This window comes from Hypanus sabinus, chromosome 24 (assembly GCF_030144855.1).
Source record: "Hypanus sabinus isolate sHypSab1 chromosome 24, sHypSab1.hap1, whole genome shotgun sequence".
NCBI classification, from domain to species: Eukaryota; Metazoa; Chordata; class Chondrichthyes; order Myliobatiformes; family Dasyatidae; genus Hypanus; species Hypanus sabinus.
In genome coordinates this window covers 35,340,542-35,353,466 of record NC_082729.1, presented here as the reverse complement: position 1 = coordinate 35,353,466, position 12,925 = coordinate 35,340,542, and the positions used below count along the sequence as shown (strand labels likewise).

At 46.3% G+C, this 12,925-nt stretch overlaps 1 protein-coding gene across 1 annotated transcript; it reads left to right on the top strand.

Moving 5' to 3' along the window:
• The first annotated feature begins 1,764 nt into the window (after nt 1-1,764).
• On the top strand, nt 1,765-12,115 carry LOC132380654 (H-2 class II histocompatibility antigen, A-Q beta chain-like). The gene is made up of 4 exons (XM_059949611.1): nt 1,765-2,079; nt 6,806-7,069; nt 8,640-8,921; nt 10,507-12,115. Exons 1-4 carry the CDS (start codon nt 1,944-1,946, stop codon nt 10,677-10,679), a joined length of 855 nt encoding a protein of 284 aa, XP_059805594.1. The 5' UTR covers nt 1,765-1,943; the 3' UTR covers nt 10,680-12,115.
• The last annotated feature ends 810 nt before the right edge of the window (nt 12,116-12,925 follow it).

Genomic DNA, 12,925 nt, shown 5'->3' with positions numbered 1-12,925 from the left:
AGAGAGCAAGGTTAGGAAGGAGGAGGGAGGCAAGAGTGATCTCCAGAAATTCCCTCCATTTAAGTGGCACACAACCACATCCCCTCCCACCCACATTTCCCACTAATCCCCCGGGCACCCTCGATAACCATCTCCCATCATAAACCAATTCCTCCCTTCCATTTATTTCCTCTCACCTCCTGCAGCCATCTCTTCACCCCTGAGAATCAGTCTGCACTACCTCCTCACAGACACATACCCCTTCAGTACAAATCTCTAAACCACCACTTAGACTCAGCACCTCCCTCCTCACTCACCCCACATTCACCTGCTCACACTTTGCACAGATGTGGTTAGTCTCAACCAGTACTCCAATCCCTCAGTCCCACCTTCTGAAGTCACCTTCCAACCAGTCACACACACACACTCAATGCACCCACACCGGAATCTCATGCTCTGCAACGGTCTCAGTCATTCCACCCTCTGGACCATTCTTCACCCCACCCTCTGCATCTACCCCTTGTCAGTCCACGCCCTCTCCCCCCCTCCCCGCACACCCACACATCACTTATCAGCCCACTTCTCTGCAGCCACCCTTCTGAATCCACATGTACAAACAAGCTGGATGAACTCAGTAGGTCGGACAGCATCCGGTGAAATGAGCAGTCCACGTTTTGGGCCGAGACACTTTGTTAGGACTGAAGGAGGGGGCAGGGGCCCTTTAAAGAAGTTGGGGGGGGGGAGGGAGGGGGAAGGTGTAGGTGAAAAACCAATCAGAGGAAAGATCAAGGGGGGTGGGGAGGGGAAGTAGGAAGGGGATAGGCAGGAGAGGTGAAGAAGAATGTAAGGGGAAAGCACTATGGGTACTAAGAAGGCAGAATCATGAGAGAGGTGATAGGCAGCTGGAAGAGGAGGCAGAGTGATAGTGGGGAAGGGAAGGAGAGGGGGAAGAGGGAAGGGGGGAAGGGGAGGGGGGAAGGGGAAGGGGGGGAGGGGGGAAGGGAAGGGGAAGGGGGGAGGGGGAAGGGGAAGGGGGGAAGGGGGGAGGGGGAAGGGGAAGGGGGGAAGGGGGGAGGGGGGAAGGGGGGAGGGGGAGGGGGAAGGGGGGAAGGGGGAGGGGAAGGGGAAGGGGGAAGGGGAAGGGGAGAGGGGGAAGGGGAAGGGGGAGGGGGGAAGGGGAAGGGGGAGGGGGAAGGGGAAGGGGAGGGGGAAGGGGAAGGGAGGGGGAAGGGGGAAGGGGAGGGGGAGGGGGGAAGGGAAGGGGAGAGGGGGAAGGGGAAGGGGAGAGGGGAGGAGGGGGAAGGGAGGAGAGGGAAGGGGAGGGGGGAGGGGAAGGGGAAGGGAAGGGGAGGGGAAGGGGGAGGGAGAAGGGGGAGGGGAGGGGGAAGGGGGAGGGGGGAGGGGGAAGGGGAGGGGGAGGGGGGGAAGGGGAGGGGGAAGGGGGGAGGGGGAAGGGGAGGGGGAAGGGGGGAGGGGAAGGGGAGGGGGAAGGGGGGAGGGGGAAGGGGGGAAGGGGGGAGGGGGAAGGGGGGAAGGGGGGAGGGGGAAGGGGGGAAGGGGGGAGGGGAAGGGGGGAAGGGGGGAGGGGGAAGGGGGGAAGGGGGGAGGGGGAAGGGGGGAGGGGGAAGGGGGAGGGGGGAAGGGGGAAGGGTGAGTGGAGGGGGGAGAGGGAATGGAGGGGAAGGGGAGGGAATTACCGGAAGTTGGAGTATTCAATATTCATACCAAGGGGCTGAGCACTACCCAGACGGTATATGATACAAGGTGTTGCTTACCGCGCGCGCAATCACCAACGGGGCCGCTCGCGTTTGCCGGGCGCTCGCGGTAAGCAACGAGGGATGCACGCGCTCCCCGGGCGCGCGCCGTCACCAATGGTGGGCGGCTCGCACTCTCGCCGGAGGAGAAGCGAAACCAGGTTTGGGCTGGGTCGAGGAGGAGGAGAGTGAGGTCGGTGGGCTGGTTGAATGTTGGCGGCGTCTCCTCCTGCTGCCGCCGCTCTTTTTGCTTTCGGGACGGTCTCAGCCATGGGTCGTTATCCTGCTGCTTGGGCGCTCCTCCTGCTCCTCGTCCCCTGTTCGGGGTCTGCCTACTCGGTGGCCGGTGAGTCGATTCCTGTCGCTGCGATCGCCGCCCGGTCAACCTGCTGCTGAGGGTGGGATCTTGCTGAGTCGGCGTCGCTGGGGTCACCAACCGTGTCTTGGGGTGGGGAGGGCGGTAGCGTTCGGATCTTGCAAAGCACGTACTACTTCAGGTCTTGCTGGCTTGGTGTTAAACTACCTGGTTCCAGCACACTTGGAATACTGTATTGTATTCCTTCTGGGAAGGATCAGAACCAAGTTTAATATAGGATATTTAAATTGGGACGTGGAAGCTTTAGATAAGAGAAGAGGAGATTTACCGGGATTAGAGAGCGTGTCTCATTCAGGAGCAAGTTAGGGCTTTTCTCTTTGAAGTGAAGGAGGATGAGAGGTGATTTGATAAAGGTGTACAAGATGATAAGAGACACGGATGGAGTGGACGGTGGAAGACTTTGTCCCAGGGTGGCAATGGCTAACATGAGGGGGCATAACTTTTAAGGTGTTTAGAGGAAGGTATGGGTCAGAGGTACTATATTCAGGTGCACAGCTAGGGTTGTTATTAAGGGCATTTAAGAGACTCTTAGATAGGTACATGAGTGATAGAAAAATGGAGGCTTGTGTGTGAGGGAAGGATTAGATGGCTTCTGGGGTGGATCAAAGGGTTAGCACAACAATGTGGACCGAAGGGCTGGTACTGTGATTTACTGTTCCGTGCACATGGTTGGTGGGATCTTGCTGTGGGCATGCAGGGATGGGGAGGGAGGAATTGTGTTGTGGGATCTTGCCCTGCACTTGTTGCGTGGGGGCTGTGCTATGGATTGAAAGGGAATTTGTTTGATTGTGCCTTGCCCGTGTTGCATGGGTGCTTGCCACGTACAGACTGGATGGGGGTTGTTGTAGTGTTATAGACTTGTACAACTAGTACAACCCTTTTGCCCACCACATGTGTTTGCTGACGTTTTTGCCCACGTATGCTAATCCCACCACCCCTTGCACAACATTAGGACCATATCCTGATGATACATGTTACATGTACTTTGAATATAATTTCACACCTTGCCCCTTTACATGTCTGTTGAAATATCTTTTAAACGTAGTGATTGTGCCCTTATCCACAGCCTCCGCTGGCCGCTCATTCTAGATATCAACCATTCTTTATGTAAGAGAAAAAAGCGTATCCCCATCAGATCCCCTTTATAACTTATTCCTTTCACTGGAAATCTGTGCCCTCTTGTTTCCATTGTGTATGGATTGGTTGGGATGTTGTGTAACTTTTGAGTGGGATCTTGCCATGTACACAAGGTTGACCTTGTCACAGAGTGGGATCCTGGTTGAGATTTGTGTACTTATGTAGATGGGTGACTTATTTTTGGGTGAGTCATAAGACACACTACATAAAGAGCAAGGGAATTTTTCTCAATATTCCGGGGCCAATATTTGAAAAAGGATATTGTGTTTTCCCGGCATAGATGACAAATAAATTCTTCTCGGGCTTCAATTGGTACCTGCACCTAAACCCGAGAAGACTTTATTTGATCAATGATTTTGTTCTCAAATTCCTGTTTGTTCTCTACAACTCATGGCTCCCCTGTAGATCAAACATCGACCTTTCTCTTAATTATATCCAATGGCCCTGGCTCCTTAGCTTTCTGGAGTACAGAGAGTAGAAACTCCCAGCCCTCTTGAAAATAATTCCTCATCTCCATTCTGAATGAGCAATTGGGGAAGTCGCACTCGAGATGTGAATTTCCTCAGGAAACCCTGATTGGATCACACTTGAAATATTGTGTTCAGTTCTGGTTCCCTTATTATAGGAAGGATGTGGAAGCTTTAGAAGGGGTGCAGAGGAGCTTTACTCGAATTTGAGAACATGTCTTATGAAGGTAGGTTGAGCAAACTAGGGCTATTCTCTTTTGAGACAAAGACGATGATGGGTGACTTGATAGAGTTTTACAAGATGGATGGGCAATTGAACTACACCTTGTATTTTCACTTGCCTCCTTCACGAGTTCAAGTCTTTAGCTTCATTCGATATGAGAGGTCAGTGGAGACTGGCCAGACTGGTTCAATTGGACAGGAAGGCGACTAACTCATAACCATGTGTACCAGCTGTGGTGTGCAGAAGAGCATCTCTGAACACCCAACACGTCGATCCTTGAAGCGGATGGCACAGCAGAAGACCATGTACTTACACTCAGTGGTCACTTTATTAGGTACAGGAGATGTCTAATAAAGTGGTCAGTGGGAGTGAGTAGGTGTTTGTGTTTAATTTCCATACCTAAGGTCTGGTGTCCAGTTGCATTGGAACTCCTCATCATTGACCAAGACCTCATTCTTTTCAACATCATGTGGTAAATGGTGTACAAGAGCCACTCCATATTAAAAATATTCACAATTTGTAGTAACATATCATCCTTAGCCTAAGAAGACATGATCGTAAAAAACATTGGTATAATGCAAGTAATTCTAAGATTCAAAGTACATTTATTATCAAAGTGTTTATACAGGATACACTTATGAGTGGACAACACATAGAATTTCAAACACCAAACCAGGGATCTAGTAGTATTCAGCATTCTTTGCTAAGCAATGCATATCACATAGATTGCCCTGATCAAACCGCTCAAAGGTAGCAAAAGAAGGAGTAACCAGGATCCAGGAACTTATCCCCAAAGCACGGCGACACTTGTGACTGTCCAGCACAATCCTCAGACTGTGCTTGTAGTTGACACCAGTGACGTTTGTACCTCCCGTACCGGACAAGGTGGCCACTGAGTTTCCGTTCATGGCGTTCTGCTGCTGCAGCTCATCCACTTCGAGTTTCAAGGGTGGCCTGAAACTCCTGCAGTTTGTCTGTCGCAACAATAGGTCTACAGTGGATTCATTCTCACTGGCTCTACACTCAGTCTTGCAGCACCTGGACATCAGCCTCACCTACATCAGGCTGCTGTTTATTGATTACAGATCAGGGTTCAACACCATCCTGTTCTCGGTACTAATCAACAAGCCCCATAATCTGGGCCTCTGAACTTCCCTCTGCAACTGGATCCTTGAGTTTCCATGGTCAATTCAGATTGGAACTAACATCTTCTCGCTGACCCACTGGCTCATTTAAAGGATGTTTGCTTAGCCCACTGCCCTACTCCCTACACTTACAACTGTGTGGTTAGCCACAGTTCAAATGCTACCTCGAAAAATTGCTGTTGACACAACTGTTGTTGGCAGAATTTTAGATGATTGAGATAGATCAGCTGGTTGAGTGGTGTTGCAACAGCAACCTTGCACTGAATGCCACAAAACCAAAGTGTGCGTCCTAGTCCATCTGTCCTTCGATACTCCCCACTGTTCATAGTGTGTATGTCCTACAATTATGATGTGAAATCCCATTGTCCATTGACACTTCCCAACACACTGTTTGTGTGAGTGTGTCCAACCCTTTGACAGTGAAGTTCCTCTGTTCCTGGACTCCCTACACCATTTGTGGTGTGTGCCCTACCTTTGAACACCATCTGCCCCTGGATATTCCTGTGTGCTCTCCCCTTGTAATGCCAACACCCTCTGAAACTTAACACTGCCCAGTGTTCACTGTGTGTCTCCTACCCATGTACACCGAGGTCCCTCTTTCCCTTGATTCTCCACACCATTCATGATGTGTTTCCTACCCTCAAATACTGAGGTCACTCTGTCTCTCGAAACTCCTCACCAGTCACATAGTCTCTCATGCTTGTACACAAAATTGCACTTGAACCCCGACTCTCCCTGCCACTTATGGTGTGTCTTGCCCTATATACTGTGATCCTCTGTCCCTTGACAATCACCACCATTCGATATGCATATCCTACCCTTGTACACTGAGATCCCTCTATCCCTTGACTCTCACTATAATAAACAGTGTTTGTTTTACCCTTCCAATGCACGCAAAATGCTGGAGGAACTCAGCAGACCAGGCAGCATCTATGGAAAAAGTACAGTCAAAGTTTCGGGCCAAGACCTTTCAGTAGGACCCTGTATCCCTCTGCTGTAAGGTCTTGGCCTGAAACATTGACTGTACTATCTTCCATTGATGCTTGTTTGATTTTTTCCTGTTTGTCTCATCCTTGTACACTGAGATTCCTCTATCCCTTGACACTGCCTGTCATAAACAGTGTTTGTCCTACCCTTATACACTGAGGTCCCTTTATAACTCAACACTCCCTAACCTAAACTGTGTTTGTCCTAGCCTTGTACACTGAGGTCCCTTTATCACTCAACACTCCCTAACCTAAAAAGTGTTTGTCCTAGCCTTGTACATTGAGGTCCCTTTATCACTCAACACTCCCTAACCTAAACAGTGTTTGTCCTAGCCCTATACACTGAGGTCCCTTTATCCCTCAACACTCCCTAACCTAAACAGTGTTTGTCCTAGCCTTGTACATTGAGGTCCCACTATTTATGAATTTTGTCTTTTGCCCTCATACAGCAATGTTTCATTATCCTTTTATACTCCCCACAGTTCACTCTGTGTGCAACCCTTCTACACCAAGGTCCCTGTGTCCCTGAATACTCCACACCATTTACGACGTGTGCCAACTGAACCTCTTGACCATTCCGGCATGTTTTTATGCTGCCATATGATTCTCTAATAAGATATTTATGTTAATGAGTACATATACCTAATGTGGCCACTGAGTATTGTTTAAACATTAGTTGCGAACATTGACAATGTGATTAAAAGTTTTCTTTTTACAATAATCTGTTTGTCCTTTCAGAGACAGACACATTGGCAGTCATCGTCTTCCTTACAGATGACCCCCGCCCACCAGCTGGGGGAGGTGAGGTGAAGACTCAGGATAGAAGCATTGGTTACTATGACACCACATTGCCGAGACCACAGTTTCATGTGGCCAGCTTAGAACCATTCCGTGCCATTATTGAAGAGCTGTTGGCAGAAGATAAGGACAGCGTGATCGTATTTGGAAAGAAGCTGATGGATGAAGCGATGTTGTTAACCAAAAACTCGCTTCCCTCAAATGGTGAGTCAAGATAGGAATGTGAGCTGCTCAGTGTACTGACTACCATCAGCCCAATAAAGTGTCCTCAGTATGGATTTAGCTCACAGTATAGACAGTACAGGCCCTTTGGCCCACCATGTTGTGATGACCTTTCAAACTACACCAAGATCCATCAAGGTGAAACCCTTTCACCTGCACAGTCTTCAATTTCTTTTCATCTGTGTGCGTCTCTAAGAGTTTCTTAAATGAACCTAATTTATCGACATCCACCACCACCCCTGGCAGGGTGTTCCACGCACCCACAAACCAGAGTTTTACGGAGCTACAACATTACCACCCAGCTCTTGAACTCAAAACTCTCCATCCGACAATACCCCTCCCCCACCCTGTGCTTTCCTCCAAACACCTCAAAGTTATGCCCTATTGCATTCGCCATTTCCACCCTGGGAAAAAGTCTTTGGCTGTCCAGTCTGTCTATGCCTCTTATTATCTTGTACACCTCTATCAAGTCACTGCTCATCCTCCTCCTCTCTGAAGAGTTAAGCCCTAACCTACTCAATCTGTCCTCGTAAGAGATGTTTTCTAATCCAGACACCATCCTGTAAACCTCCTCTGCATCCTCTATAAAGTTCTTCATCCTTGTTATAATGAAGCAATTAGAATTGAACACAAACAAGTTTGGTCTAAACATTACTTCACAACTCTTGAACTCAACCCTCAACTAACAATGGCCAACACATTACAATGCCTTCTTAACAATCATTTGACTGAATACTTTAGTTGGAAATTTGAGTTAAGAGTGTGTACAAAATTGGCTGGCACTGTGGCACACTGGCATAATTAATCCTTTGTTGTATCAGGATCACACTGGCAGTTGGTTCCTCTCCCATGCTTCCATCAGATGACTGATGTGAACATTGATTGTCAAAGTGGGTCCAATGGCAGATCAACAAGAACCTACTTCACCTGCCTGCAGCAAAATGTTTCTGGCTGCTTTATTTCTCTGCAGTAACACTGAATTGGCATTGCTAAATGAAATTACATGGACTGGGCTGGCTATCTTCCCACTATGGTTGTGTTGCCGGCAGTGAGTTGTCAATCTTGGAGAACAGCAGATCATGCACTCTTCTTGCTGCTGCTATCAGGAAAAGGTACAGGAGCCTCAGGGCTGACACCACCTTATTCAGGAACAGTTGTTCATCAGGCTCTTGAATCAGTTGTAATAGTTTCACTTGCCCCATCGCTGAAATTTTCCCACACCTATGGATTCACTTTCCAGGACTCTTCATCTCATGTTCTCCCTATTTATTGTTTATTTATTTCTTGTTATTATTTTTGACTTCTGTATTTGCACAGTTTGCTGTGTTTTACAGACAATTTGTTAGTCTACCCGTTGGGTGCGATCTTCCATTGATTAATTTATGTTTATTGGATTTACCAAGTATGCCCACAAGAAATTAAATCTCAGGGCTGTATATATGTACTTAGATCGTAAATTTACTTTGAACTTTTGAACTTTGCATCTATGACTGATACGAATTAATCATCATCTAGAACAACTGACAAAAAAAACTTTAATTTGTTAATTTAGAAATCGGTGAGCTCTTTCTGTACTCAGAGAAACCAGCTGTCATCGGAGAGGTAAACACTTTGACCTGTTTCGTCAGCGGCTTTTTCCCACCGACCGTGATCGTAACATTACAGAAGAACGAGCAGCCTGTCAGTGGCGAAGTTAACTCCTCACACCTCTCATTTGGCAAAGATTGGCGATTTCAGGTGCTCCACTACACATACATCCAGCCAGCAGACGGTGACATATACTCTTGTAGAGTGCTCCATAACATCACCAAAGAGGAAAGAGTAATTTACTGGGGTAAGAGAATGTTATGGTTATTATAGATTTATTGAGTACATCTACAGGAAAACGATGGGTACTTTGATACTAAAGTTACGTTTTGAACTTTGAAAATACTCTGAGGTAAATGATACAGGGCAGCAGAGTAGCATGGCAGTTAGTGCAGTGGTTTACAGCACCAACTTTAAGATCGAGGTTTGATTCCAACTGCTGACTGTAAGGATTTTGTATGTTTTGTCTGTGACCGCATAGGGTTTGTGCAGGCGCACCGCTTTCCTTCCATGTTTCAAAGATGTATGGGTTAAGGTTAGTGAGTTGTGGGTTGCTATGTTGGCACCAGAAGTGTGGTGGCATTTGCGAGCTGTCCTCAGCACAATCCTCACTGTTATGATTTGATGCATTTCTCGACGTGTTTTGATCTTTCAATGTACACATAGCAAATAAAGCTAATCTCTGAAATCCATCTCATTGCCGGCAGTGCTGACTGACAGTATTTTCCAGTGGAAGTGTTGTTGAGATCAGGAACTTAGCAAATACAAGGAACCCCTAGCATATTTGAGCTAGCCTGGCTGCACCTTGTACCACTTCAATCCAATCTGGAGCCTGTCCATAGATTCACTAATGAGGGGTAAGGCTGAAGCACTCCACCTTGGACGAGATTGGTTTTAACTCTTGTTGGTCTGTTAGGTCAGTGAGAGGAAAACCAGCTCATGTTCCTGTTTACACTCAGTATCCAGCAATTCCCAGTGGAATGTGAGGATGCAATGAGACTATTTTGGTTTTATGTTGATCAACCATACTGCCAATATTGATACAGCACATAATAGGCCCTTCCAGCTGCACCACCCAGCAACTGCCGAATTTAACACTAGCCTAATCACAGGACAATTTACAATGACCAATTAACCCACCAACTGGTACGCCATTGAACTGTGGGAGGAAACTGGAGCACCTGGTGGAAACCCATTCAGTCATAAGGAGAACATACAAACAACTTGCAGGCAGCTGCAGGAATTGAACGTGGTTACTGGTGCTGTTTTGTGCTAACCTCTGCACTACAGTGTTTTCGTTCATCAATAGCTATTTAGTCATAGAAAAGTACAGCACAGAAGTAGGACCTTTGCCCCACCTAGTCCATGCTGAACCATTTAAACTGCCTACTCCCCTCGACCGTAACCCTCCAAACCCCTACATCTATATACCTATCCAAACTTCTCTTTAACATTGAAGTGAAGCTTGCATGCACCACATCCGCAAACAGTTCGTTCCACACTCACAATCACTTGAGCGAAGTAATTTCCCCTTAAGCTTTTCATCTTTCACCCTTCATCTATGACCTCTAGTTGCAGCCCCACTCAACCTCAGTGGAAAAAGCCGATCTATACCCCTCATAATTTTGTATCTAAAATCTATCTTGGGCTGATCTTAGGAAAACCTTGGACACCTGGAGCTTTTGGAACACCTACTTCGCTATTGGAAAGTATATTCAGCCGAGACAGGGAAAAAGGAAAGAGGACAATTTAGTTTTGGTACATCATCTTTGTTCAAACTGATTTAAAAACTAGTTCCTTGTTCAAAACATGAGTATGTGCTTTGTTCACAGAACCGGAACAGCAAAGTAGTGCTGAAGAAATGGATACAAGCCAGCTTGCTGTTTTGATCTGTGGACTGATTATCGGAATACTTGGCACAGCAGTTGGACTCTCCTTATGTTTTTGTTCGCGACTGTCTGGCTGCAACTCTTGGATAGTCGGGATCAATCCCTCTTCTCAGTGAGAAATGGATCTGCAATGTTTCACAGTGGTCTGTCCCTTGCTCTGTCGCAATTATGTGCACTCAGATTTCTGAATATCATTCTCTTCAGTATTAGGTTTGAAATTCTGTATTTCATCTGTCAGTCGTCCATTTGCATGCATTGTCTGGTTTATACAACAGCAATCTCCTTCAGATAGATAAGGTCACAGGTAGGGTGGGTCATAAAACGAATGGCTCATTCTCTTTCATAAATCAAAGTATTCAGTAGAGGAGTTGGGATGTTATGTTGAAGTTGTACAATACACTGGTGAAGCCTAATATGGAGCATTGTTGTGTTCAGTTCTGGTCGCCTACCTACAGAAAAGATTTCAATAAGATTGAAAGAATGCAAAGAAAATTTACAAGGATGTTGCTGAAAGTTGCAGGACTAGATTAGAGGAAAGGTTGGATAGGTTAAGACTGTATTCTTGGAGCACAGGAAACCAAAGGAGTTTTGATAGAGGTGGACAAAGTTATGAGGGGTGTAGATGAGCTAATTGTAAGCAGGCCTTTTCCACTGAGGTTAGGTGAGTCCAGAACTAGAGTTCATGGCTTAAGGTTGGAGTGAAATGTTAGGGGAATTAATTTGCTAAGGAAATTCAAGTCAAGTTGGTCACAAATACATTTTACACGGATTTCCAAGTGACTAGAGAATATCTTCATTCACAAATAAGGAAGAATGATTCACTAACAGTGAGATCGCCAAGTTTTCCAAGGAAAAATAGTCATATCCTTTTTTCATGCTTACACACAGAAAGTCAATTACATCAAAGTTAAAAGAAGTGCAATTGTGCCGCAGGGTGGCCCAAAACTTCGACTGTAATTTTTTTCCATAGATGCTGCCTGGCCTGCTGAGTTTCTCCAGCGTTTTGTGGATTATTGCAAGTGTGCTGAGAGCCCAGGCCGAATGCTGAATCTTTATTTATGATCTATAGATGGTTAACTAAATCCTAAGATCCAGTAAGTTGTTAAAGTAGAAAGATATAATTTGATTTTTATGTTTGTGAGGGAATAAACAGGACACTTCTTAGCCTGAGAGATTGCAAGGGTCCTCCCTGCAATTTATGACCTTCACTGTCTTCTTTACACAGCTGTGTTATGCACTAAGGCCAGCACTAGCGATATTGCTAATTAAATGAAGGTGCAGGATGTTAACAACTCAGATATTTTAACACTTTATTTATAATTTTCTTCCACACTCTCTATTTTAGCCCTTCTGCTCTGCTGTGCCGCAAAGCCACCGTAAACCACTTCCTTACCACCGGTTTCTCTATTTTCACTTCTCTTTGTAAAGTAAATGTGGTGTATTTCTTTACGTATGACCATTACTGTTGTTGTAACTTAAACTTAATCATTATCTCAGTGGATTCGCTGTAAATCTAAAAATAAATCTGCATTGTTTGTGGAGAATAAAAGATTTTCACAAAATCTGCTGGCCCTCTCTTTTGCAGCTCATGCCTCTCTGTAAAACACCATTTTCTGTTCTCAGGGCAGCAAGTAATAGTTCCCCCTTTCCTCAGAGCTTTAAGATGAGTTAAATTACACTTTCCCTTGGGCTTCAGCCAGATGTGACTCCTTCTCAGGTCTCAGCGCTTGACTCTTGCCAAATGTATATGCTGTGTTTTTTTAGAACGTACAAAAGGCACACAATGGTCAGGGATTTACAACAGTGTCTAAACAACTTCAAAATGAAATATGATTACTGTCGTCTGCAAATCACACAATTCCCTTGGTGGGGGGCTGGTGGTGGTGTTGGGAAGGTGGTGGTGCACCGTTCATAGAAATCCCTCGTTGTGCCATAGAGATTGCATGCATATTACCTTTCCATGGATGCTCCAGCTCGAATGTAATACTGGAAGAGGGCAGACAGTTGGCTCAAGCAGAGACCTTGACTGCCTGCTGCCTGGGTCTGTGCGTGGCCATCTTGACAAGGCCCAAGAACGAGCCTACCAAGAGATCCCTGAGTGACACCCTCCCATGCTGTGTTACTGTGGTTGATGAGCATGGGATTGATGTGCAGTCAGAACTTGAGGAGCAGCTCGTTCAAGCACTCAAACAGGGGCTGCAACCTCTCACACTCCATACACAGTCAGTGGCCACTTTATAAGGTACCCCTGCTCGTTCATACAAATATCCAATGAGCCAATCCTGTCACATTAAAATTTGGGTAGAAATAAGAAATAGTAAAGGGAAAAAAGCAGTGATGGGAGTAGTCTATAGGCCTCCAA